The following is a 27,257-nucleotide window of genomic DNA, read 5'->3' as shown; positions in this document are numbered from 1 at the left end:
ACATATTTCTATACACACACACATACAATTACATGTATAGTCAGAGACAACATTTACATACACACATGCATACAGTTACATAAGGATCAAATTGCAAATAGAAAAACACACTTAACTACAGATACATAGACACAGAAAGAGATTATTGTAACACAGATAAATAGTAATATATAGACACTCAGTCACACACAGAAAGGTAATTGCACACACAATTACACAGAAACCTGTAGTTAAAAAAAATTACACATAGATATACTTAGATACAGAGAAACACTATTATACATAAATTTGTAACACAGAGAGAGCTACATAGTAACACAGTAACAGCCAGTGGCAAGTTACACAAAGAGGAACACACTTAAACACAGACAAATAGATACAGAGACAGCCAGTAATGCACATAGAAATTTTGTAACAGACACACAAATGTACACATACACAGAAATGTATTTATATACAATACAGTTATACACAAAGACAAGTTACATGCAGAAAAACACACTGACGCAATATAAAGTTACACACAGAGAAACTCAGTTACACATAGCACATGCACAAATTCATAGTTACAGACATAACTAGACATAAATGCTCACAGTTACACACAGATACAGTTACAATCAGAGATGGTAATTACACACATGTATACACATAGCACATGGCACATACAAACTCACACACAGTTTTACACAGCCAGACACACAGAACAGAGAGGCCACAGTTACACACTCAGGAGAACACACACATGCAACCAGGAAGTCGTAGAAGTCAAGGTAACACAGTTTTCCAAGTGCTAACAACTCATTTTTTTTTTATTAATTCAAGTTAGGGAACAGGCTTGTTTCACATGTAAGTCTCTTCTCCCTCTTCCTCCCCTCACCCCCATCCCTCCTCCCCCACCCCCAACCTATCCACCCACCACTCCCCAGGCAGGGTAGGGCCCTCAACGGGGGCTCTGCAAAGTCCACCAAATCTTCCTGTGCTGGGCCTGGGCCCTTCCCCATGTGTCCAGGGCCAGAGTGTAACCCTTCACATAGGATGGGCTCTCAAAGTCCCTTCTTACACCAGGGAAAACTGCTAATCCACTTGCAGAGGCTCCCTGGAGTGCAGAGGCTTCCTAATTGGCATCCATGCTCAGGGGGCTGAATCAGTCTTGTACTGGCCTCCCAGATAGCATCTGGGGTCGATGTGCTCTCCCTTGTTCAGGCCAACTGTTTCTGTGGGTTTCTCCAACCTGGTACAGACCCCTTCCATCTTCACTCCTCCCTCTCTTCAACTAGATTCCAGATTTCAGCTCAGTATATTTCTGTGGATGTCTTGTCTCTGCTTCCATCAGCCACTGGATGAGGGCTCTAGGATAGCATAAAGAGTAGTCATCAATCTCATTTTAGGGGAAGGGCTTTTAGGTTATCCTCTCTTCCATTGCCTGGATTGTCAGATCGTGTCATCCTTGTAGGTCTCTGGAGATCTCCCTAGTTCCAGATCTCTTCTCGGACCTATAATGGCTCTCTCTAATACGGTATCTCTCATCCTGCTCTCTCTCCTCTATTCTTCCCCCTACTCAATATCTCTGCTCCTCCATTTTCTCTCCTCTACTCCTCTTCTTGTGCTCTTATTGTGGCAGCACCTTCTCCCTTACCCTCATGCTCCCAATTAGCTCAGGAGTTCATGCCTAACAACTCATTTTTACCTGTGCAGACACCCTGGTCGGGATCTGTTACCTGGACGTGAGTGACCAAGGTGATGGTGGCATTTCCTGTAGTGCAGCGATTGGAGCTGGAGTCAGCAGAGCATCTTGTTGTTGTTCCCTGGGCCAAGCCTGGGGCAACCCCTGCAAGCCATGTCCAATCGGCAACACCTGTGAGTCCCTGCAGGCCAGTGAGCCTGAGCCAGAGACTCAGAAGTTTGCAGGTCATCTCTGCCTGCAGAAGGCTTTGGGGGACAAAGACGTAGAACCAGGAAGGAAAGGAATCTTGGGTCACAAAGCATTTCCTTGCCAGTTCAAAGGCTAGGCCTGTCTCCACAGTTGCTTTCTGTAAATTCTCCCTGTGTTTATATTCAATCTGTCACTCGACCAGTCAGCAAACTGGCTCCTCTATGCCTTGTGCTGGGGACTAGGGATCCGGGAACTGTAGGTCCCAAGTAGAGTACAGGCTTGGAGAATGAGTAAAGTAGAAACAACAGTGGGAACAGGATCCCTCATGATGCACCTGTCCGGGCACTGGATAGGAATCCATGTTTATACACACTCACCATCACAAAAACACTGAAATCTCTAAGCAGTTACCCAAAGCTGAGGATATGAGTCATAGTTGGTTTAGCAAAGCAAAAGAAGGGGGACCATTGTAATGTCCCCTTCTCCCATCCAAGTGCCTCTCTTCACAGCCACTCATCAAGTCTGTTTCCCTTGCAGCAGAATATAGGACCCTGTGCCCAGGTGGTAAGGGCTTCCGGCCCAATCCCAGCACTGTGATTCTGGAAGGTGAGTACCTGACAGGCTGTTGATACACCTACACACTGATGGGCCTTCCTCTCATCCACACCTTGCCAAGTGCCATGTGGGCAGCCTTGGAGAACATGTCTTCCCACATGGGGGCTTTGTTGTAGAACCAAATTATGCATGAAATTTTTAGTCTGTTCTGTCATTTCTTCTGTCAGTTGTTGGTTTGTTAACTAAGCTTTCCATCTATCCACTCTTCCATCCATCCATTCTTCCAGCTTCCATCTACCCATCCTTTTGAACAACCAGTCAGCGAGCCACCCATGGATACCTACCCATACATCCATCTATTCATCTATCCATCCATCCTCCAACTATCTCACATTCATCTATCTAAACCCATTTGTCCATCCACTCATCACTCATCAACCCATCCCATTTCCCACCCAACCATATAATCCATTCATCCCCAACCTATCCATTTTCTCACCTATCCACTTAAAAACCCATATCATCCACCCAGCCTCTGTCATCTTTGGTCTTAGTTGCTTACCTACTGTGTGATAAGATACCACGACCAAAGCAATTTATAGAAGAAAGAGAATGTTTAGAGCTTATAGTTCAGAGGTTAGAGCCCATTACCATCATGGCAGGGAGTGGAGTAGCAGGCAGGAATAACTTCCTCCAACAAGGCGATGCATCCTAATCCTTCCCAAGCTATTCTACCAACTGGGAACCAAGAATTCAAATATGTGATACTAGAGGGTCCATTCTCATTCAGATAACCACACCATCTACTCATTCAATTACCCCCATTTATCCATCTGCTCATCCATCTCCCATCCACCCCCAACCATTCATCTATCCATTTCTTATCTATCCATCCATCCTTCCATCTCCAAACATACACACATTCTCCCATCCCCCCACTGACCCATCTTCCACCTACCACTATTATCTTACCATCCTCTATACTCATCTATCCAACTACCTGCCTGTCTACCCACCCTTCCATTCATCCACACATCCATCTTCTCATCCATTGACTGGCTTGAATGCTCAGTCACTGCTTTTCATATCCAGCCATCAATCCTCCTGTCAATTCTGTTCTTAGGAAGTAGTGATGGAAGAGAAGCTATTCTAACCTGAGGGAACTATCATGCGTGCGACGGTCAAATTAAGATGGAAATAACGGAATTGGGCTCAGGCCATCACCGACTCAAGTGTCCAGCCTTTGAGATAGATTCTCCAAATGCCCAACAGTTGTGGAGAAAACTCTTGGGGTGGGGGATACTTGAAAGAGCCCATAGGATCCCAGAGCAGCCTGTGGGGAATCTCTCGAGTCCTCCGCTAGACTTAGCTCTCCTCCTCAGCTTCCTCAATTCCTGACAGACATCAATGAATGCCAGGAGCTACGCGGACTGTGCCGGGGAGGCATCTGCACCAACACCTTTGGTACCTTCCAGTGTGAGTGCCCTGTTGGATACAGCCTCAGTGAAGATACCCGCACCTGTGAGGGTGAGTGTGGACTCCACCTGGGCTAGGCCAGGAACTTCCTCTCCATCTCTGCCATGCTGCTCTGCCAAGCTTCCTAAGGTCAGGAACGGAAGGCTAACGGAATGCCCTGCTTTACATTCTGCCAACTCCCACCCCCCACCATTTCTCTCGTGCATCAGTCCAGACCCCTTCCTTATTCCTTCTACTCACTTGGGAATAGCATAGCTTAATGGCAACATTCATCTTCCTCCCTTGAACCAAAGCTGACCAAGATCCATGGCTAACTGTGGGAAAGGAAAGACATGGGAAGGAATGGTCTCACCTTTGCTTTCGAACAGACTTACAGACTTCACATATCCTTGATTGAGCACTGTGGTGGTGGTGGCCCAACAGTGAGTGACTCATGGCCAGGACTGTAGGTTGCCACTGTGCTGCCTATCCTCAATTAGTATCTAACCACTGCAACATCCCTATGAGGAAGGTTTTTCTATTATGATTCCATGTTTTAGATGAAGAAACTAAGGCTTCTGCCTCCACCTTCCATCTCAATGTAGGAGACATGTCTGCCTCTATGTGTATACTTGTGTGCAGGTCGGAAGGTGGCGAATCCCCTGGAACTGGAGTTACAGGCAGCTGTAAGCTGCCTCATTAGTCCTGAGAACCGAACTCAGATCCAATAGAAGGGTAGAGTGAGAACTTCATCACTTTGAGCCATCTCTATATCCCACATCCAGCATTTAAGATGGATTCCAGGGATCTGAACATAGGTCATCAGGCCTGTGTGGCAAGTGCGTGGCAAGTGACTTCCCAGGCCTAATAACGGCTTCATGTATTCCCTCTTATAGTGTTAGGGATGGGACTCAGGGCCTCATGCCTGTTGGACAGCTGCTAGGAAGCCCCGTTGCCAGCCCTTGTTTCCTACCACTTATGGAAGACCTTTGCATTTAGGGGCATTCATAGGGGTACCATCCTGCAGCATCTATTCCTGTGCTATCTTTGTCTAGTCTGGATATGGAGGTGATTCTCATATCACTGGGTGAGTTAGGGGTGGTTCTTTACTATCTGGAAAAGCTTGAGTGTAATTGGTATTCTTTTAATATGTGGTGGGATTCACCAATGAAGCCATTTAGTCCTGGGCTATTGTCTTGGTTGAAAGGTTTTATACTACTGTATTCTGTGTCTTTATATTATACTCCTATTCAATACCCAACCCGGGGTGTGTGTGTGTGTGTGTGTGTGTGTGTGTGTGTGTGTGTGTGTAAATCATAAAGGTTTTAATTTTTAATTGTGTGCGTGAATGCAGTACTCATAGGAGCCAGAAGAGGGCATCAGATCCCCTGGAGCTGGAATTACAGGTGGTTTCAGTGGCTCAGTGGCTCTGCAAGAACAGTATATGTATGCTCTTAACCACTGAGCTCCTCTTCTTGTATTTGTATGCTTCTGGAAATGTATTCATTTCCTCTAATGAAATGAATTAGGGAGGGAGCATACTTACATACAATTATTCATTCTTTCTTATGATTCCTTAGGGTTGGGAGTAACGGCCCCACTTCCTGCTTTTATTACTCTTCGTTATTGGCATATTGTCTCTTAGTGTCAGTCCTGGTTTCTGTTGCGGTAATAAAATATACTGACCAAAATACAAACAAACAAACAAACAAAACCCGTGATAGTGTGAATGTGGGTACTCATGCCATGGTGTGCTCATGAAGGTCAGAGGACACCTTGGGCTAGTCTCTGCCTTCCTCCTCATCTAAGGCAGGGTCTGTTTGCTCCATGTGCACCAGGATAGCTACCCACAGCCTCCTGAGATTCTTCTGTCTCTGCCCACCCTTGCTATAGGAGCTCTGGGGTTCCTCGTGTGTGCTACCATATCCTGCTAGTATGTGAGTTCTGGGGATTCAAACTAAGATCCTCGTGTTTGTGTAGCAAGCACTTTACCCACTGAGCAATCTCCCTGGCCCAAATACCTATATAATTTTAAGCTAGTAAAACCGAATAGAAGACAAAAATAAAGTGACTTCACTTGGCCTGAGGTAGGGAACCCCCCAAGAGAGTCTCCCAGACAATCTCTAACTTTCCTCTCCTGTCCTCTTCCACTCTTCCCTCCCCTGCAGATATTAATGAATGCTCCAATACACCCAGACATCTGCAGCCCTAGCACATGCTACAACAACTTAGGAAATTATACCTGTGTCTGCCCTGCAGACTATCTGCAGGTCAGTGGTGGCAACCACTGTGTGGGTAGGAAGCGTGATGACTGGGGGGTTGAGGGCTGAAAGACTGGGGGTTGCTATGGTAGAACGTGGGTGTGGGAAGAACTGCCAAGAGCCTCAGAGCCTTGGAAGGTGCCAAGAGAGGAATATTTGAAAGAAGAAACAGAGTACACATGCATGTACTTGATGTACTTATATGTGACACTGAAGGGTGCTGCAGGACTTAGGAGCCCAGAGCAGCCAAGTGGTCCTCCCAGGTCATGCACTGACCAACAAAGCCTGAAAGAGATTGGAGAAGAGCCTCAGGCCGACGCATTCACATGGGTCCACGGATAGACTCCCTCTCCAATTGCATTCTTCCTCTGACTTGGACCCATTCCCATATCTTGTCTTTTTACCTTTATTTGGTTATTACATGGGAAATGGGGGCTTCTTGTGCATCGTGGCAAGACCAAGCATACAAACACCTGAGCATGTGGAGATCAGAGGACAACTTGCAGGATCCGTCCTCTTCTTCAACCACGTGTGCCCAAGAGTCAGACTCAGGTTGTCAGGCTTGGCGCTTAGCACTTTTACCAGTTAAGGTGTTTCACATTCTTTGCCCCCACCTCAACTGCAGACGTGAGAAAGGGCGTGTGTTTCCAGCACCACTACAATGGTGCATGCAGCAACAAACTGACCTTGAATGTGACCTGGAAGATGTGTTACTGCTCCTACAACATGGGGCAGGCCTGAAACAGACCCTGTCAAGCCTGCCCCACTCCTGCCAGCTGTGAGTGCCCCTCCCCAACTTCTTTCTCAGCCTGGCCCCTCCCAGCACAGTAGAGAAGGACACATGGTGCAGGTAGAGGCTTCCAGAACTTATTTATCTGCTTTATTCTCTGTGTGTGGCACAGGTGTGGGTGTGTCTTCGTGTGGTGTGTACATGTGTGGGCACCTGTTTGTGGAGGCAAAAGATCTACCTGGGTGTTGCTTTTCCCAGAAGTCTTCTACCTTGGTTTTTTATTGTTGTTTTGTTTTGTTTTGTTTTTTTGTTCTGTTTCTTCAAAGGCAGACGTAGACACACCCACCCCCAATGACCCACTTACCTGAGTTAAGCCCCACCTCCTAAAGATTCCACAGTCTCCCACAACAGTACTATCAGCTGGAGACCAAGCATTCAAACACCTGAGCCTGTGGGAGAACAGTTCACATGCAAGCCATGGATGTGAGGTTTGGTTGCTGTAACAAAATAATTAGATTACTTATAATCAATACTAGATTGCTTACAAACAATAAGTGACTAGCTTACTTATAAACAATAGGAGGTCAGGATTGGAGAAATGGCTTTGCAGTTAACAGCGTGTACTGCTCTTCCAGAGGACCCAAGTTTGGTTCCCAACACCCATCAGGTGGCTCATAGCCACCTCTAACTCAGGTGCGTGGGGATCTGGCTTCCTCTTCTGGCCACCACTGGCACCTGCATTCATAAGCTCATAGACACACACATATGCACATAATTTAAAATAAGATAACCCTTAAAAGAAAAACTGAGGTTTTGATTTGGATTTTGGCCTGGGGGTTCTTTTTGTTTTGTGGTGCTAGGCTTTGAACCAAAGGCGTTTTATATAGATAGATAGATAGATAGATAGATAGATAGATAGATAGATAGATAGATATAGATATAGATATATAGATATATGTATATATATATATATATATATATAGACAGTATGTTATGCATCAATAGCAGCAACAGCTTTTCCAGGTTCTGCAGTCATTTGAACAAAATTGTACAGACATCCAGCACTCTCCATTAAAAAAAAAAAGTAAAAAACAAAATCCCAGAAAAACAGCACAGTTCTGTTACTCTTGTGGTACCTGGCACCATTTTTTTAATTAGCTTCTTACTCAATCATCATCTGGAAGGAAACCATTCTGAGCAACATCATTAAAAACAGCTCTGATAAAGCACGGTCACTACTATGTATCATAAAGCAGGTCCACATATGAGTGAGTACATATCATGTTTGTCTTTTTGTGATTGGGTTACCTTGCTCAGAATGGTTTCTTCGAGTTCCATCCATTTTCCTGAAAATTTCAAGATTCCATTGTTTTTTTTTTCTGCTGAGTAGTACTCCATTGTGTAAATGTACCACATTTTCTGTATCCATTCTTCAGTTGAGGGGCATCTAGGCTGCTTCCAGTTTCTGGCTATTACAAATAATGCTGCTATGAACATGGTTGAACAGATGTCCTTGTTATATGAATGTGCTTCTTTTGGGTATATGCCTAGGAGTGGAATTGCTGGATCTTGTGGTAGACTCATTCCCATTTTCTTGAGGAGTCACCATACTGATTTCCACAGTGGCTGTACAAGTTGGCACTCCCACCAGCAGTGGAGGAGTGTTCCTCTTTCTCCGCATCCTCTCCAGCATAAACTGTCATTGGTGTTTTTGATTTTAGCCATTCTGACAGGAGTAAGATGGTATCTCAGAGTTGTTTTGATTTGCATTTCCCTGATGGCTAAGGATGTTGAACACTTTCTCATGTGTCTTTCAGCCATTTTAGATTCCTCTATTGAGAATTGTCTATTTAGTTCTGTACCCCATTTTTTAATTGGATTGTTTGGTGTTTTGGAGAATAGCTTCTTGAGTTCTTTGTATATTTTGGAGATCAGCCCTCTGTCAGATGTGGGGTTGGTGAATATCTTTTCCCAGTCTGTGGGCTGTCGTTTTGTCTTGCTGACTGTGTCCTTTGCCTTACAGAAGCTTCTCAGTTTCAGGAGGTCCCATTTATTAATTGTTGATCTCAGTGTCTGTGCTACTGGTGTTATGTTCAGGAAGCAGTCTCCTGTACTGATTAATTCAAGGGTATTTCCCACTTTATCTTCTAGTAGGTTCAGTGCGGCTGGGTTTATGTTGAGGTCTTTGATCCATTTTGACTTAAGTTTTGTGCAAGGCCAAAGGCTTGGGTCTATGTGTAGTCTTCTACATGTTTGCATCCAGTTATGCCAGCACCATTTGTTGAAGATGTTCTCTTTGTTCCAGCGTATATATTTGGATTGTTTGTCAAAAATCAGGTGTTCGTAGATGTGTGGGTTAATATCAGGGTTTTCAACTCTATTCCATTGGTCTACCTGTCTGTTTTTGTGCCAATACCAAGCTGTTTTCAGGACTATAGCTCTGTAATAGAGCTTAAAGTTAGGGATTGAACCCAAGGCTTTATTCATGAGGCAAGCTCTGTACCACTGAACTACATCTCCAACCCAAACACAGGTTTATTTAGTTTACAGTTCTAAAGGCTTAGAAGCTCGGTGGCAAGGCACCAGCACCTGGGAGGGCTATCTTGCTCATCCCAATATGGTGGAGGGTGTCACAGTGTGAGACAGGACAAGTGTGCCACTTAGTGCATCTTTTCTCTTCTTTGAAGGCTATGCCACCTTGAGGCCCCACCCTCCTGATCCTGTTTGCTTCCCCTAAGCCCCTTCTCCAAGCATCATCAGCATCCAACTTTGGGCTTAGATTTCTAACATAGAAACTTCTGGAGGACATACTTTAAAGGATAGCACTAGGGAAGAGCCTCCTCTTCTCTGGTAGCCTAAAGAACTGGGTCACACTGGGTCATGCCAGTTGTCTTGATTTTATTTCTGTTTTAGCAGTAAAATATGCAGACAAAAAGCAACTTAAGGGAGCTTATTTCAGCTCACCTCTTCAGGTTTTAGCCCACCATTACAGGGAAGTCGAGACGACAGCAGGAACGTGAAACAGCTGTCATATCACATCCACATTAGGAGCCAGAAACCATGGCTGCTCAGTGCTCAGCTCACCTTCTCCACCCACATAGTGCAGGACCACAAGCCAGCGCATTGTGGAGCCTGGCTTCAGATTGGGTCTTCCCACACGGAGACAACACCCTGAGACACACTCACATGACAACTTGATCTAGGCAGTCTCTTACTGAGACTTTCTTCCCAGCTTAATCTAGGTTTTGTCAAGTTAAAATAATTAAAACTAACCATCACACAAAATGCTGGGGGCTTAAATGCAAGTATCTTCCCTCCAGAGATGGTGGGGGCTGGCGCGAAAGCCTTGAGGTAGTAACTGAACATTGAGCATGTGGATGTGGGTGTGGGAGATGATGGGGGGGTATGTGGAGGGTGGGTACGTATGGGTGTGGGTGTGAGTGAGGGTGGGTGGGTGGGTGTGGAGGTGTGTATGGGTGTAAGTGTGTATTTGTATGGAAGGTGTGTGTATATGGGGGTAGGTGTATATGTGTGGGTGTGTATGTGGGAGGGGTGTGGATAGGTGTGTGGATGTGTAGGTAGGAGGGTCGGGGGTATGGTGTGTGTGTGTGTGTGTGTGTGTGTGTGTGTGTGTGTGTGTGTAGGGGTGTGTGTGTAGGGGTGTGCACTCATGGGTGTGAGTGTATTCACTGGTCCATGTACATGTGGAAGCCAGAAGTTGACATCAGGGTGTCTTCTTCAGTCATTTCTCCACTTTAGTGTTTTAGAGCTCCTCATTTGTTTAGGCTAGACTGGCTGGCCAGCAAAACCCAGAGATTTTCCCGCCTCCTCCCCGATGCTGGGTTTAGATAAAAGTGTGCACCACTGATCCAGCCTTTGTATGTGGGCTCTGTGATTTAAAGTCAGAGCCTCATGCTTCAGAAGCAAGCACTTTACCAGCCAAGCCATCTCCCTGGTCCATGCTTAAAGAAGGGCAATAGGTGTGCTTGGTGCTGTTCACCAAAGAAAACATGCAGTAAGTCTCCCATATGTGTTCTGGAGAGTGACCCTGAGCAGTCCTGGGGCAGCCTTGAACTGAGGGCTTGTCAGCACAGAGTAAAGGAAGGTGGGTAGCCAGGCAAGGGCAGGGCTGTGGGCGTGTGGAGGTGTACCACTCAGGGTGGGCAAAGGTGTGGTCTGGAGTTCTGTTTTTCTCTGCCTGGCTGAGTACCGGCTGCTCTGTGGGAACCAAGTGCCAGGGTTCATCACTGACATCCACACAGGAAAGCTTCTCCGTGAGTGACCACCAAACTCTCCCATCAGCCTCAGTTCCCTTCACCTGGTCCTTCCCTCCCCACTGCCTCTTTCCTTTCTGCCTCCTCTCCTTGTCACTCCTGTGCCTCCAGCACCCTAAACAATCCTGTCCCCAGATACTTCTTTTTCCCTTTTCCTTTATTGGATTTCACCACCACCACCACCCTCTGAGTTTTAATTTACTTACAGTGAAATATATATATATATATATATATGTATATTATATGTATATGTATATGTATATATATATCCTTTTAAAATGTTTTTATTCTTTGAATTTTTAACACAGTTATACAATGTATTTTGATCCCGGCAATGCACCACTACCTCCCTCCCACTCCCCTCATGCCTCCTCCCTACCCAGCCACCCTCCCAGCTTCATGTCTTCCTCTTATTGTTTATAATAAGCCCCTGTGTCCAGTCACTGCTACACATGGGTGTGGGACCATCCACTGGGATGTGGAGACAACAGCCAAGTCCCTGAGGGAGAGTGATTCTTCCTCACTTAGAAACCACCTACTGCCAAAAGCTCCTCCTCCACTAAGGGAGGGGCTTTGAAGGATTCCCTCTAGCTTGATCTTGTGCCAGTAACCACAGATACTGTATGTTTGTGTATGCAACAGCCATGCCAGGTCCCCATCCATCAGCTCTTAGACACTTTGGGCCTCTTTCACAAGGTTCCCTTAGCCTTGAATGTGGGGGTTGGGAGGAATGTTATAGGGAGAGGATCATTTTTTTTGGAGAGAGTCTCCAGGCTCAAACTTGTCCGGACCCCACCATGTAGCTCAGGCTAGCCTCAAACTACAATCCTCTCGACTCCACTTTCCAAGTGCTGGGATCATAGGTATAAGCCCAGGCTGATCTTGGATTCGTGAACCCCTTGCCTCAGCTTCCTGAATGCTAGGGTTACAGGTAAGTACCACCAAGTCTCGTTTTTTGGATGCAATTTGTAGTTTTGTTTGTTTAGTTGATTTCTTGTACTTGATTGTTTGTTTGTTTGATTGTTTGATTGTTTTTAAGGACAGGGTCACTTGTAGCTGATGTTGGCCTGGAGGTTGCAATGTAACTTTGAACTTCTAGTCCTCCACCCTCTACCTCCTGAACACCAGGATTATATATGTGCCACCATACCCAGTTTGTATGGTGGTGGGGACCAAACCCAGAGCTTTTTGTATCCTAGACAAGTACTCCACCAACTAGGGAAACACACCCCAACACCTTTTGATGGTTTTTCATTTTATGGTTCAAAGTATGGAATCCTGAGCTTTGCACATTAGGCAAGCATACTTCCCTTCTCAGATAACCTCCCTATCCCAGAGATAAACTTGTTCAGTTTGTTCAGTGTGTGTGAGTGAGTGTGTGTGTGTGTGTGTGTGTGTGTGTGTGTGTGTGTGTGTGAGAGAGAGAGAGAGAGAGAGAGAGAGAGCACACGCGCACACGCACGTGCGAGCACCTAACACACGAATGCATTAGTGTTGTATAGGTCTGTATGCTGGTGCATTACACTGGTGGAGGCCAGAGGCAGACATCAGGATGTCTTCTTCAATTACTTTGCCTTATTTTTTGAGACAAAGTTTCTCCCTGAACCTGAAGTTTACTGTTTTCTGGTTGATAGCTGGCTAGCAAGACCCAGGGTCTACCTATCTCTGCCTCCCCAGTGCTAGGATTATAAAATGTGCCACATTGGTTGTTTTATGTGGGATCTGAAATTAAACTCAGGTCTTCCTGTTGTCAAGGCACACACTGTACCAACCATCCCCCTGCTCGGCCGCATCCTGACCTCTCTGAGGTATAAATAGATGCATTTCACTCATGGCACAGTTTGTGGGGCCACATGTTGTGGCTTTACCTTCTTCCAGACTTGAGGAAGCCCAGAGTACCTGGAAGTCCCCTAGACTGGGCTCTCTCTTATGGCTTACCCTCTCTCCGGATGTCAATGAATGTGGGGAGAGTCCAGCCATCTGTGCCCACGGTGAATGCAGCAATCAGATTGGAAGCGTCCACTGCACATGCCCCATTGGCTTCAACTACAATAGAAACTTTATGACCTGTGAAGGTGCAGCACACAGAGTCCTGAACTCTAGAGCCAGGACTCTCTCTCTCTCTCTCTCTCTCTCTCTCTCTCTCTCTCTCTCTCTCTCCTCCCTTCCTCCTTACCTCCCTCCCCTGTCTCTGCAGTCTGAACAAGCCATGTACAAACTCCATAAGCCCCAGTTTCCCCATCTGTATAACAGAACTGACACCTTCCCAAGGGTCTATATATAGTATAATCACCCTAACCCAGTTCTGGTTGCTTGTGGAGCCAAAATCGGGTTGGGGTTCCGCCAGGATAAGCTTTCATTTCACCCTGTCCTATTCATGGGACTCCCCAGATGTGGGTAAGTGTGCCAACGGAAAGGGGCTCTGCCAGAGGAACCCAGACTGCATCAATGTCCCTGGAAGTTATCGGTGCAAGTGTGCCCGAGGATTCGAGCTGTCACTCAGTTGGACCTGTGTAGGTGAGTGGGGTCCCCAGAAAGGTGACAGGTTAGACTTAAGCAAAGCAAAAGGTAGTGAGGTAAGCCACCTGCTGTGGCTCAGATAGCATGAGGCTGTCACTGTTGGGGAATGGAAGACAAGCTCAGAGAGCAACCATAAGTAGCACAGAGTAAAACTAAAAGGTGATAGGGACTGGGCCTGATGTCAGCAGCACAAGGGCAGGGAGACTGAATGGGGCTCCAAACAGTCTTGCTTCCTGCTACATACATGTTTTGTATGTGGAAATCTTGGCAAAACATTATCAGGTGGGGTTCTTGGAGACATCACATTGCCTGCACCCCTCAGGATGGAATAAGTGTTGAGACATCCCAAATGTCCATAGTCATGGTGATTGTATGGATACTGAGGACAGCTACATGTGTCTCTGTCACCATGGCTTCCAAGCCTCAACTGACCAAACCATGGGCCTGGGTGAGAGCATCTCCAGTTAGACCCTCTGTCTGGGGTCTTCATTGTCCTTTTTACCGATCCTAATTCACACCCCTTCCAAGATTTAAACCCAAACACTGAGATCTTGAGATCCTGGGATTGCGTTGTCCTCCACATGGGTTTTCCCATTTGTCAAATAGGCATCGTTGATTACTTTCCCACTTTCAACATTCCTCAGTTGCCTGTAGTTCTTTGTATGTAGTTGAGGTCTCCTGGACTTTACCCTGTCCACTTTAGCGTGGCTGTTAGTCTTGTCTTTGTTCAGTTCATGTTTACGCAGTCATATTGATGAGAGTTTATGGGTATAGCTTTGGACATTACTAGGAAATACAATATCACAGCAAATTCCCTGACCCCTTGATCCCCTGGATCTTACAGTCTTTATGCCTCCTATTCTGCAATGTTCCCTGAGTTGTATTGTAGAGGTATCCATTGGGTCCACAACTCTGCATTTAGATTGGTTGTATTGTTCTGTAATGGTCTCTATGTCGTGCATTGAGAAGTTTCCTTGATGAAGGGTAAAGACTACGCTTATCTGTGAGTGAGTATAAAGACAAATATTGGGGATTGTGCTGTTTTAGTAAAGTTGTGGTTACAGGTTCTCCTCCAAGATTCATGACTTCACTGAAACTGAATTATTGACTAGGTTTCCAATACAAGACCTGATTTCCCTCTTGTTGAATGAGTCTTAGGTCCAATTATAGAACCGTTGGTTACCACCAGGCTATGTGTGCCATTACTGCACCCCTAGGGTTATCGTGCATGCTGGCCATTGTTGTGGATTATAGGCATCATAGCTGGGTAGGACAGTTGGTTGCTTCCTCCTTTGGAAGCTTTCATGGCACCTTCTGATCCCATGAAAGTTAGTCTTCAGAGAGGGGTCATTGAAGTAAGCTCCAGCTCAGGATTGTCTGGGCCCTGCGTCTGAAATGCATGGTGTCTTCAGCAATAGGGACTTATCTTCTACCTCTGGCAGGGGAGGCAACAAAGGACTACAGCAAAGGCCTAAAATGGTTTGTGAGTCTCTTGGACATCCCTCGAAACAACTCAAAAGAAGGCTTTCTTGTGTCTGGTCCTGGGACTTTTGTTAGGTGGTCTTGAGCTCTTGGAGGGATGATTATCAATTTTATTTATTTAAACTATATAAGTATGCTTATACACAAACTTGTAGTATAGTGATTTTTTAGATATGTAGTTAATAGTATGATTTCTTATTATTTTCTCAGGTATCTTTACTGTTATTTTACCCTCCTTATGTATTTTTCACTCCCCTTCCTAATCGGAGTCCCCTTTTCCCCGTTTCCCTGAGCTGATCACTTGTACCCTGCTATTCTTCTCTTCTAGTGCTTCCCCTACCCCAGCATTGGTCCCTTTTACTTTCCTGCTTTCTTCAGTTACTCCAGAACATGTACCCACATCTAAAGATTTGGAGCTAAGAGTCTCCAATGAGAGAGAACATGAAATGTTTGTGCTTCTGGGTTTGGGTTACCTCACTGAGTAGGATCTTTTCTAGTTCCATTCATTTTACCTGTAAGTTCATGATTCCATCTTTCTTTACATATGAATAGTATCCCATTGTGCGTATGTACCATATTTTCATTATCTATTCATCAGAAGAAAGACGTTTAGGTTATTTCAGTTCCCTAGCTTATTATGCACAGAACCACAGCGAACATGGTTGAGCAAGTATCTGGGGAGTATGATGTCATGGGCATAGCCAAAGAGTGGAGTAGATCCTCTGTTTTATCTTTGAGACCTGATATTCTGCCTTCTGCTTGATTCATTTTACATGTAAGACTTTTCTTTAAGTTTTCTAGTTGTTATTGAGTTTTTCAATTTCATCTTTATTTCAGCTTGAGTTCTCTTCAGTGTTTCCGTCTTCATATTGAATTCCATTCTCAAGTCCTGTGTTATCTTCATCATCTCCATCAGCCTTATATTTGTGTTTTCTTCTTCATTCTCACATGTTTATGCTCCTTACATTCTTTTTCCTTAAATCATGAGGCTGTTTCTCTGTGTCTTTTCTAAACCCCTGAATTCTTTGATGAAATTTATGATTGATCTCTTAAATTCTGTGTCCTGAGATTAGTCTAATTATCATGGGTAAACATTTCTACAGGACTGGTGCATTTTGGAGAAAAGATAATGGCTTGATTTTTTTTTCATATTGGTGGTATTTTTTGCAATGAGATCTGGGCATTGTAGATGGGCATTTCCTGTCCTGACCACCTGGTCCCAAATAACCACTCTGAAGCTTATACTAATTGTAAATGCTCGGTCAATAGCTCAGGTTTATTACTAACTAGCTCTTACTTGTTAAGTTGACCCATATTCCTTATTTATTCTCTGCCATGTGGCAGTACCTTTATTAGCATGTCATGTTCATCCCTGTTCCCCCTGCATCTGGCTGGCATCTCCTGACTCTGCCTTTCTCCTTCCCATCATCCTTAGTTTAGTGGCCCCACCTGGCTAGCTACTGGGCTATCATCATTTTATTAGACCAATTTGAGTGACGAATCTTTATAGTGTACTGAGAGGACTATCCCACAGCAGGGCATCTGCACTTCTTTAGTTCTATGTCTGATGTAGATAGAGAAGGTAGGGGCAGAAGAGAGGATTGCAGGCAGTTTGGGCCTAGAAGTTGGAAATGGCTTTGGTGGAATGAAATCATGTAGGCAGAATGTGACTAATGCAAGCCTGAAGCATGGGGGTAGATATAACTGGTTGCATCACTAGACAAGCCATTTAATCCTCTGTGCCTCCATCTCCCTTATCTGGAAACAATATTACCTCCAAGCACAAATATCAGACTATATAGTTTCTTCCACAGAAATATTATCAGAGACAGAGGGGCACTGAGCTGAAGAGAACTTGCCTAGCATGCTCAAAACTGTTTTGAAGACTGAGACATGGCCTGTATGTTGAGCAGGTTCATCTCTCTGAGAAGACATAATCATAAAGACATAGGCAATCCAAAACACAGAGCTTAAAAATGCATGCCATGGGGCTGAGAATGCGAGGGGTCACAGGTGAAGAGCATGTGTTCCTCTGAGTTCAGACCTGAGTTCAGTCCCCAGCTCCTGCATAGTGACTCAACCATCTGTAACTCCAGTGCTAGGGGATCCAATACCCTCTTCTTGCCTCCATAAATACCAACACACATGTGTTTCACATAAACTCATGCAGGCTCATACATAGACACATAAATAAAAATTAAAAATTCCTTAAAAAATAAAAATATTTTAATTAAATAAAATTTAGTAAATTAAATTTAAAATAAATAAATATAATAAATCAAAAAATAAAATAATAAATTAAAGATAAAAGATATTTTAATTAAATAGGAGTGAAGGCATAAATCTAAATGTGTGGGATGCAGTCAGTTGAGTACTTAGTGATAAATTTATAGCATTGCATAGTTGTATATTAGAAAATATTGGCACCTACCTCACAAGGTAAGCTATAGAGTCTCTTCATGAGTCCTTAATAAATCAAAGTAAGCCTGTTAATTTAGTTGTGTACAGAAATACAAGGGAGGTTCGATCCCCTTGGGACCCATGGTGACCTTCCATCCCCTCGGCAGACATTGATGAATGCACCATCTTGGTGGGACAAGTGTGTCAGTTTGGCCAGTGCCTCAACACAGCCGGTTCCTTCCACTGCCTCTGCCAAGATGGCTTTGAGCTCACAGCTGGCAGGAAGGACTGCATGGGTGAGTCCCTCGGCACCAGTGCCCATCTCAGTGAGTCTGCTCCTCATATACACGCAGTTGCTGCTTTTGACTGAGTATAGCTCCAGTTTACATCTATGCGCTTCTTAAATTGAGAATTTCATGCATGCCAAAGAGTTTTGATCAAATCCACCCCCAGCGCCCTACCCTCCACCTCCTCCCATATTCCACCGCTACTTGCCCTCCCAGCTCCATGTGCTCTTTGTTAAGCACACTGAAGCCACTCACTGTTGCCTATATGTGGGTGGGTGTGGGGTCACCTACTAGAGCTCAGGCAGCCTATCAGGGTCAAATCCTGGACGAAAATTGACACCCTCCTGCAGCAGCTAGCAGTTGCCAACAGCTCTTCAAGGTGGGGGTGGGACTTCGTGAGCTCCTTACTCATCCATCTTATTTATTTTAAGGTATAAAAAAGAGCTGACTATAGTTCAGGGTGAGGCTGTCTTGCAAATGGGAAATTTATGAAATAACTAATGGCAGATGTACTGAATGAATGGTATGGAAATCTTGGGGGGACCTACAAGTGGCCCATAAATCTTGCTACCTGCATCCCTCCAGGTCCATAAACCCATCAAGAACAAATAACCCTTCCTTCTTCTGCTGCCTCTGTGTTCCAGAGCCCCAGCTTTTCTCTTGGACCCAAAACTGTCCGTGGAAGGGCTTGTCCCCCACGTAACCTGCAGGTGTTGGCCATACCTCAGGGAGCACTCAGCCTCCTCTCTGGCATTGGATTCCCCTTTTGCTCCTCCACAGATATCAATGAGTGTCTGAGCCTCCCAGGGACCTGCCTGCCTGGCACCTGTCAGAACTTGGAAGGCTCCTTCCAGTGCATCTGCCCCCCTGGCTTCCGGGTGCAGAGCGGCCATTGCATTGGTGAGTGTCCAACATCCTATGAGAGTGTAGATGCCCACAGCACAGCACCAAACACAGCCCCATGTTTATTAGAACTGTCCTAAGGCTCCTGGCTTAGGCTGTTCTCTCAGGGCCCCGGGAGTTCTTTGTGAACCATGTAAAATATTCTTGGTTTGGAGTGTCATTGTACTTCAGAGACTCCATCGAATTCTCACCCACAAGAATCATTTCATACACTTTAGACTAATTAGTCTAACTTGATCCTAGCTCACCAGGTTAGTCTCATTGTATAGACCTGCACTCACAGGTACATTCCCATGTCCACATGTGCACACACACAAACACACACACTTTAAAAACATAGAAATACATGTAGAAGATGACCATGACCCTACTCTGAAGACACCTGAGAAAGACCTGCACACATACACACACACACACAAACACACACACACACACACACACACACACACACACACACACACTGCCCACCTAGCGGTGGTCACACCACAGGTTCCCCACCCTGCTTCCACGTTTACAACATGTATGTTGGAGCGGTAAACCCTGCCTGCTTTGCTGGAGATGCATGTTGCCCCATCTCAGCTCAAATCCCTGCCTCTGCAGATATTGATGAGTGCTTGCAGGATCCCAGCCTCTGCTTTTTTGGCACCTGTACCAACAGTCCTGGGACCTTCCAGTGCCTCTGCCCATCTGGTTTTGTCCTCTCTGACAATGAACACTATTGTGTTGGTGAGTGTTGTGAGAGATACAAACAAATGCCTGCTGCAGAGCCTACAGTTCAGTTTAGCCAGTGTCAACTGTTCAGGGAACATAGTGCCCAGTGGTGAGTCATACCCCAGCCTGCCTGTAAGAACTCAGGCTGACAGGCTGGAGACTGAGGGTCTGCCATATCAGGTCTTCCAGCTCTCTGCAATTATCTTTATCACTCTAAGAAGACACCTCTGATTCAAAAGTGATGGGTGGAGTTTGGCTATTCTTCCTGGCACGAGGACTACATTGAAAGTTTGTCAGCAACACACACACACACACACACACACACACACACACACAGAGAGAGAGAGAGAGAGAGAGAGGGGGGCGTTGAAACACTGCTGGAAAGGATTCCCACCTCATTCTCATTGGCCCAGAGTGCATCACAGGTTCATTCCCAAGCAGCTTGCTACAGCCAGGTGCATGGCATGTTTTCATTGGGTGCTAGTAGGACCAGGGGGCCCATTCGCTAAGGTCGGGATGAAGGCCAGTCAAGTGCAGCTGCTGGCAGTCAATCACTTTACTAACATCCCCACCTCCCTCTCCACAGACACTCGCCAGAGTTTTTGCTTCACCCAGTTTGAGGCGGGAAAATGTTCAACACCCAAAGCTTTCAACACCACAAAGACCCAGTGCTGCTGCAGCAAGAACCCTGCAGAGGGTTGGGGTGACCCCTGTCAACTGTGTCCTCAGAAGGACAGTGGTGAGTCTGTCCCATTGCACTTCCTCTCTCCTCCATTCTTCCCTCGTCTGTCTTAGGTAGTGGGGACTGTTGTGCTGAGCCTGACTTTTCTAATCCCATTTTCTTCCCAGTTACTTTTGAGGAGCTCTGTCCCTTTAGTCATGGGGCTATCCCAGGCCCAGATGACTCCAGGAAAGGTAAGGCCTTCTTCTGGGTTCCAGGACCCCTTCCTCCTGTCTCAACTCTGCATGCATGGATTCTCAAGCTTCAGATTCTACAAGTCGCCCTGGAGCCTACTCAGTGACAGGTGGACAGGCACTGTGTCTCAACCCTGCAGACATGAATGAGTGTGCAGAAAACCCTGGCATCTGCACTGAAGGCCTCTGTGTCAACGCTGATGGCTCCTTCCATTGCAAATGTCCCTTTGGCTACAGCCTGGACTTTGCCAGCTTCACCTGCATTGGTGCGTACCTAAGGAGCCCTTCCCCAACCACGGTCATTTTCCTCGTTCTCCTTTAGTTCTTGTTGCTGTGATAAAATATCCTGACAAAAAGCAACTTAGGGGCCAGGATGGTGGTGGTGACAGCCCACACCTTTAATCCCAGCACTCGGGAGGCAGAGGCGGGCAGATCTCTGAGTGTGAGGCCAACTTGGTCTACAGAGTGAGTTTCAGGACAGCCAGGGCTACACAAAGAAACCTTGTCTCAAACAAAAGAAAAGCAACTTAGGGGGGAGGGGGGTTATTTCACCTCAAAAGTATAGTCCATCATAGTGGGGAAATCAAGGCAGGAGCTTCAACTAGTCACATGGCATCCAAGGTCAAGAGCAAGGAGAAATTAATGCATGCTTGCTCACTTAATTTCTGGTGCTCAGCTCTTGCACAGTTCAGGACCCCATGTCTGGGCAATGAAGCCGTCCACAGTGGGTGGGGTCTTCCCACATCAATTCATTAAAACAATCTCCCTGGACACACCCACAGGCCAACCCAATGTAAACAATACCTCACTAAGGCTCTCTCCCCAGGTGTGTTAACATGAAAGCTAAGCATACCTCCTCCCTTTCCATTACTCTCCTTCACTTTTTCATGCATTCATTCATTCACTTATTCACTATTGTTCATTCATTCACTAGCATTGGAGTTGATTCACCTGTCTGCTTAATTATTCATTCATTTGGTCACTCATTTACTTGATCGTTTCTTCTCATTTTCAATTAGTCCACTCATTCATTGACTGGTTCCTCTGTTTATCATTCACTCATCCCCCTTACTCATTCATTCATTTGTTCACTCACTCGTTCAGACTCCATTGGTTCATTCTTCCCTTACCTTCTCCTTGCTCATTCATTCATTCATCTCTTGTTCACTCATTCCCTTGCTCATTCAGTTGTTTGTTTCTCGTGCATTCATTTATTCTTCCAACTAATCATTAATTCATCCCTCTATATTCTCCCCTTACTAATCATTACCTCATTCATTCTCCAGTGCACCCAATAACTCATTCATTCACTTGTTCATCTACTTGCTCATAAACTAATTTGTTTATTCTTACTCTCTCATTCATCCCTTGCCCATTTAGTCACTCATACACTCACTAATTCATTCACTCATTAATTCATTTTATCATTGGTTGACTCCCTTACTCATTCATTCACCAGCTCTCTTCATCATTCATGAATTGATTTGTCCCCCTTGTTCATTCATTCTCTTACTCACTCATTCACACACGTGTTCCCCAAATCCTTTGCTCATTCATATGCTCTCTTGTTCATTCTTTCATTCACTCTAACTATTCATTCTTTGAACATATACCCACAGACAGCCTGGAGGTGCCACAAGTCTTGACCTGACAAACCTTTGTCAGTCAAAGGCAAACACACAGCAGTGTTGAGGGTAAGGAGCTCTCTTCACGGGATGATGTCCCCGTCACTTACCTCCAACCAGACACAAATGAATGCTCCATTGGAGAGCCCTGTGGGGAAGGCATTTGCACCAATGTCATTGGAAGTTTCAAATGCACAGGCACTGATGGCTTTGAGCTTGGCCCCATGCTGACCTGTGAAGGTATGATGCTTCCTGAGCAGGATCAGAGCTATTTAACAGGGACTCTCTAGGGCTAATCCATAGGAGGCACCAGGGGTACCCTCATAGAGAGCCTGCACAGATGAAACCTCTGCTGGCCTCCACAGACATTGATGAGTGCACCCTGAATCCACTGCTCTGTGCTTTCCGCTGCCACAACACTGAGGGCTCCTACTTATGCACCTGCCCAGCTGGCTACACACTGAGGAAGGATGGTGCCATGTGCCAAGGTAGGGTCTGCACAGACTGGCAATGGGTAGGGCTCTCTGATTACCCGCCAATGATCTTATGAGCCCCATTGTGTAGGAACATTACACCAAAACTGGTCCTGACTTTGAGCAGATCCAGATGTGTTCTCAGCACTTCTGTTTTCTGTCTTTAAATGGTACTGAGCCCCAGAGGATAGAAGTGAGCAGCAAGGAAGCTCACACAGCAGACATGCCTACTAGGGCATGAAGTAGGGCTTGGTTTTAGAGGAGAAGTGGTTTTGCTTTTTGGAGAAGTAGTAGCTTTTTGCTATAACTGATTGCTATAGACTGGGTTATTGATAAAGAACTGAAATATGGATAGATAACTAAAAGCACTTGCTGTACTAGCATTGAGGACCTGAATTCAGACTAAGCACCCACCTCAAAATCTGGGTGTGGCCACATGAAGACCTTTAACCCCAGCTCTGTAGAGACAGAAGAATTCATGGGGCTTGCTGGCTGCTAGGTTCAGTAAGACCATCTAGAGGAAATAAGGCAGGGTGTGTCAGAAGAGGGTGTGTGACAGCCTTCTCCTCCCTCTGAGCATGTGCATGGATATGCGCACCTATGAGTGTGTTTGTATATAGCACACACATACACACACACAAATAACAATATATTTGGTTCATGGTTCTGGTAGCTAGAATGTCCAGGAGTCTCCTGACTACTAGTGGGGAGGGTTTCCAAGTGGCATCACAGCATGGCACAAAGCATCACAAAACAAGACAGATCAAGGTGCTAAATCAGGTTTGCTCTTATAACACCACTGATACCATCATGGGAGCCCCATCCTCATGAGCTCATCTAATCCTATCACCTCCCAAAGACCCCCGCTCTAAATACCACCACCAGAAAACTGGGAATTGAATTTGTAACACATGAGCTTTTGGGGTACACCTTGACCCGTCATGACCGCTAGGTGATGGGATCTAGGCTCCTCCCATCTGGAGCCAAGCTGTGGAAGGCATGGCCTTGACTTACCCACTATCCCTGTTCATCTCAAGATGTGGACGAGTGTGCAGATGGGTCTCAGGATTGCCACATCCGAGGCATGCTGTGCAAAAACCTCATCGGCACCTATGCCTGCATCTGCCCGCCTGGTATGCAGCCCCAGCCCTCTGGGGAGGAATGCACAGGTACGTGGTGCTTCCAGGGCACAGGGGAAGCTACGTGGAGGGGAGAGTTCACAGCAAAGGGGGGCCTTTCAAGGGCAATTGGCTTGGGGGCCTTGGCTTCCCCCCTCTGGCCTGCTTCATCCCTCCCATCTCAGATGAGGACGAATGCCAGCTCCAGTCCAGCCTGTGTGCCCATGGCCACTGCGTCAACACAGTGGGAAGCTTCCAGTGTAATTGTGATGAGGGTTTCCATCCCAGCCCTGCACTCACCGAGTGCAACGGTGAGTGTAACTAGGAACAAGTAAGGAGGACAGAGACTTGGGAGGTCTGTGGTGGGGATAAGGTCAGGAACACGGAAGAGGCATGAAGGGAATTGCTGTACAGTTATCAATATAGATGCATGAACCTGCACACACTCTGTAGAAGAGCTTCCTCCTCTTTCCCATCCACTTCCATGACTCCTCTAACCCTAGAGGCCTCACCCCAGAATGAGCTCCCCTTGGGTTTCCCACAACAGCCTAAGCCCTGAACCCAGCAGATGACCTCAAGAGCACCTTCTATGTTAGGCACCTGCCCTTCCTGTCCACATCCTCTTCTCTCCTCTCCATGGATAATGTCCATCCCTTAGCTCCAGGCCAGATGGGATGCACCTCCTAGATGCCCCATTCCCAACCCCCAACACTATAGCTTACCCCAAAGCCAACTCAGCATCTTTGTTCCCAAGCCCCATCTCAGCCGTTGGGATACCCTGAACTGGCTTTTTGGAGAGACCACCAGATTTCCAATCTGTATTTAACCCTCACTTCCCACCTATCTCTGATGTTATTTTTCATTCTATTTAATTACACTTTGTTATTAGTGTTGAGGGTGTGGGGACCATTGTACACAAGTGTCCCGTGGTACTTGTGTGGAGGTTTGTTCTTTCTTTCCACCTTGTGGGTCCTAGGGATCAAACTCAGGCCATCGGGGTTGGCAGCAAGTGAGTCATCTCACCAGCCCTGATATTTTTCTCCTCTGTCCCTGTGGTTCTGTCTCAAGCATCAACTCTCCCTGCCCTGTTCCCCTGCCTCCGTGATGCCTCTTAATGGTCCCTTTTCACTGTGGCCAAAGACACTGCCCTCCACAGAGGCCACCCAGCCTTCATAACCTATCCCAAAGCTAACACTGATATTTGGGTATATTTGCCCCAGTCCATTGAGGCAAATGGGTGTTGCCTCACCCTCATTTGAGGTTGTCTTACAGTGTCCAGTGCCAATAGGAAGATGCCCCCTACACACATGGGCCTGGCTGCCAGGCACTGCAGAGAAAGGGGTCCTGAACAAAGCAGTTTTTCTGCCTACCCTCCTACCAATTCTCTGCAGATATACGCCGGGGGCTCTGTTTCTCTGAGGTGCTACAGGCCACGTGCCAGAATCGGTCAAGCAGTGGTGAGGCTGTGCCCAAAGTCATGTGCTGCTGCGGGGGCGGCCGGGGCTGGGGCCCCCATTGTGAGCTCTGTCCCTTGCCTGGCACCTCTGCCTACAGGGAGCTGTGCCCCCATGGCAAGGGCTATAGCACCGAGGGCCAAGGTAAGTGTCCTTGAGGTCATGTTAAAGTTATGTGGCTGTGCTACAATGGCGTGACTACTTCATATGAGTGTGTGTGTGTGTGTGTATCTGTGTATATGTGTTTAATGTGTGCATGTGTGTGTATGTGTATCTGTGTATGAGTGTGTGTGTGTGTGTATCTGTGTACATGTGTTTAATGTGTGCATGTGTGTGTATGTGTATCTGTGTATGAGTGTGTGTGTGTGTGTGTATCTGTGTACATGTGTTTAATGTGTGCATGTGTGTGTATGTGTATCTGTGTATGAGTGTGTGTGTGTGTGTGTGTGTGCAATCAGTGGAATGAGGTTCTATCAGTGAGTCCTACTGGCTCAGAACTGACCCATAACCTGAGGGTGGCATCCATGTGGTCAGAGTAAAGGAAAGGAAGACTGAACTTGCCTCTGGAGAAAGAAATTGTGGGTAGAAAAGGTGTGCTTTAGGAGAACAAGACAGCCAGCCAACGTCTGCCCTGCCCTGCTTGTCCCTAGATGTGGATGAATGCCACATGTTTGCTGACCTGTGCCACCATGGCGAGTGCATCAATAGCATTGGTTCCTTCCACTGTGACTGCCAAGCTGGGTATACACCAGATGCCACAGCCACTGCTTGCATGGGTGAGCCAAGCCCTACCCCCACCCACCCTGTACATTTGGTCTAGCTATACTTCTGCAAAAATCCTGTAGCCCCCATTTCCATGGGGACCACCCACTTTGTACCTCTTGGGTTTTGTGCACAAAATGATCACACATCTAAGGAACCCAAAAAACAGACCAGAAGCAAAGATTCTTTGGCTTTCCTGTTTGAATCACATTTCCTGCTCTTAGTTCCTCCTGTTATTTCATACATCCTAAGATTTTTTTTCAGTTACACTATGTACCAGGTATTCCTCCAAATAATGGGTTACAAACTCCAATCTGAGGGCCAAGTTGTAAGTAAAGTTTTACTGGCACACAGCCATCCATGCCTGTGTGTTTATTTACCTTCAGTGACTACTTTCCTGATGGGAAGATTGTGTTAGCTAGTTGTAATTACAACAGTGCAACAAACCATATTAGTTTGCTTTTCCGTTGCTGTAATAAAACACCATGCATCAACTTGCAGAAGAAATAGTTTATTTAGGCTTACACTTCAGAGGAATGAGGGTCTCTGGCATGACTGGGAGACATGGCAGTGAGCAGCAGGCATGGTGGCAGGTGCTGGAGGCTAAAAGGTCACATCTTGAATCATAAGCACAAAGCAGAGAGTGAAAACCAGAAATTTCATAAGTCTTTAAATTCTCAAAGCTCACAGCTAGTGACATAATTTCTCCATTAAAGTTTCACCTCCTAAGTCTCCCCAAACAGTACCACCAAGGACCAAGTGTCCAAACACATGAGGCTATGGGGGATGTTCTCATTCAAGCCACCACACCCAAAATGGTAAACGTTCATTCATCCCTCGGAGCCAAAGGGGATTTTTCCAATATTCACTCCCCTATCAGATACCAAACTGGGGAGTCCTTAAGCCTGTGCTATAAAATGGTGTCTTTGGGGGATGAAGAAGAAATGGCTCAGTGGTTAAGAGAACTTGCAGAGGGCCAGAGTCCAGTTTCCAGAACCCACACTAGGTGGCTTCCCCAACTAAACTTTAATTCCAGGGAGCCCAATGCCCTTTTCTGGCCTCCAGGCTTCTGCATTCACATGGTATACATACAAAACACACACACACACACACACACACACACACGCACACACACACACACACACACACACACAATAACAAATGTTAATGGTGTGGTATTTTCCTATGACCTACACATATCCTCATATGTAGTTTCATTTTTGCTTTTTGTAATGGTAAGAATGGAACCCAGAGCCCCCCACATTCTAGGCAGGGACTCTACCACTGAGCCACACCTCCCACCCCTCACTGGGTTCTTGGCAGGAACCTCATCCCTAAGCCGTGCCCTCAGCCTCTCAGTGGTAGTTTCTAGAAAGACACTCTACTGCTCAGCCATACCCACAACTCCTTTTAAAAAGTATTTTTTATTTAAATTTGTTCTCAGAAATTTTCAGAT

At 46.0% G+C, this 27,257-nt stretch overlaps 1 protein-coding gene across 1 annotated transcript in view; it reads left to right on the top strand.

Annotated features, from left to right (window-relative positions):
* The window catches only part of Fbn3 (fibrillin 3), a 77,356-nt gene that overhangs the window by 37,400 nt on the left and 12,699 nt on the right, over positions 1 to 27,257 (top strand). The window contains 21 exon segments of the mRNA XM_035444164.1: positions 1,699 to 1,860; positions 2,414 to 2,482; positions 3,833 to 3,958; positions 6,055 to 6,071; positions 6,073 to 6,181; positions 6,773 to 6,919; positions 11,074 to 11,149; positions 13,099 to 13,226; positions 13,543 to 13,668; positions 17,721 to 17,849; positions 18,621 to 18,740; positions 19,344 to 19,469; positions 20,041 to 20,193; positions 20,304 to 20,369; positions 20,510 to 20,635; positions 22,115 to 22,234; positions 22,360 to 22,482; positions 23,505 to 23,636; positions 23,771 to 23,896; positions 24,977 to 25,183; positions 25,690 to 25,815. Of these exon segments, the coding sequence (XP_035300055.1) occupies positions 1,699 to 1,860; positions 2,414 to 2,482; positions 3,833 to 3,958; positions 6,055 to 6,071; positions 6,073 to 6,181; positions 6,773 to 6,919; positions 11,074 to 11,149; positions 13,099 to 13,226; positions 13,543 to 13,668; positions 17,721 to 17,849; positions 18,621 to 18,740; positions 19,344 to 19,469; positions 20,041 to 20,193; positions 20,304 to 20,369; positions 20,510 to 20,635; positions 22,115 to 22,234; positions 22,360 to 22,482; positions 23,505 to 23,636; positions 23,771 to 23,896; positions 24,977 to 25,183; positions 25,690 to 25,815 (2,514 nt within the window).

The sequence above is a fragment of the Cricetulus griseus genome, chromosome 4 (genome assembly GCF_003668045.3).
Source record: "Cricetulus griseus strain 17A/GY chromosome 4, alternate assembly CriGri-PICRH-1.0, whole genome shotgun sequence".
In the NCBI taxonomy this organism is placed as follows: domain Eukaryota; kingdom Metazoa; phylum Chordata; class Mammalia; order Rodentia; family Cricetidae; genus Cricetulus; species Cricetulus griseus.
Note: the sequence above shows the minus strand (reverse complement) of the source record. Positions and strands in the feature narration are given on the sequence as shown.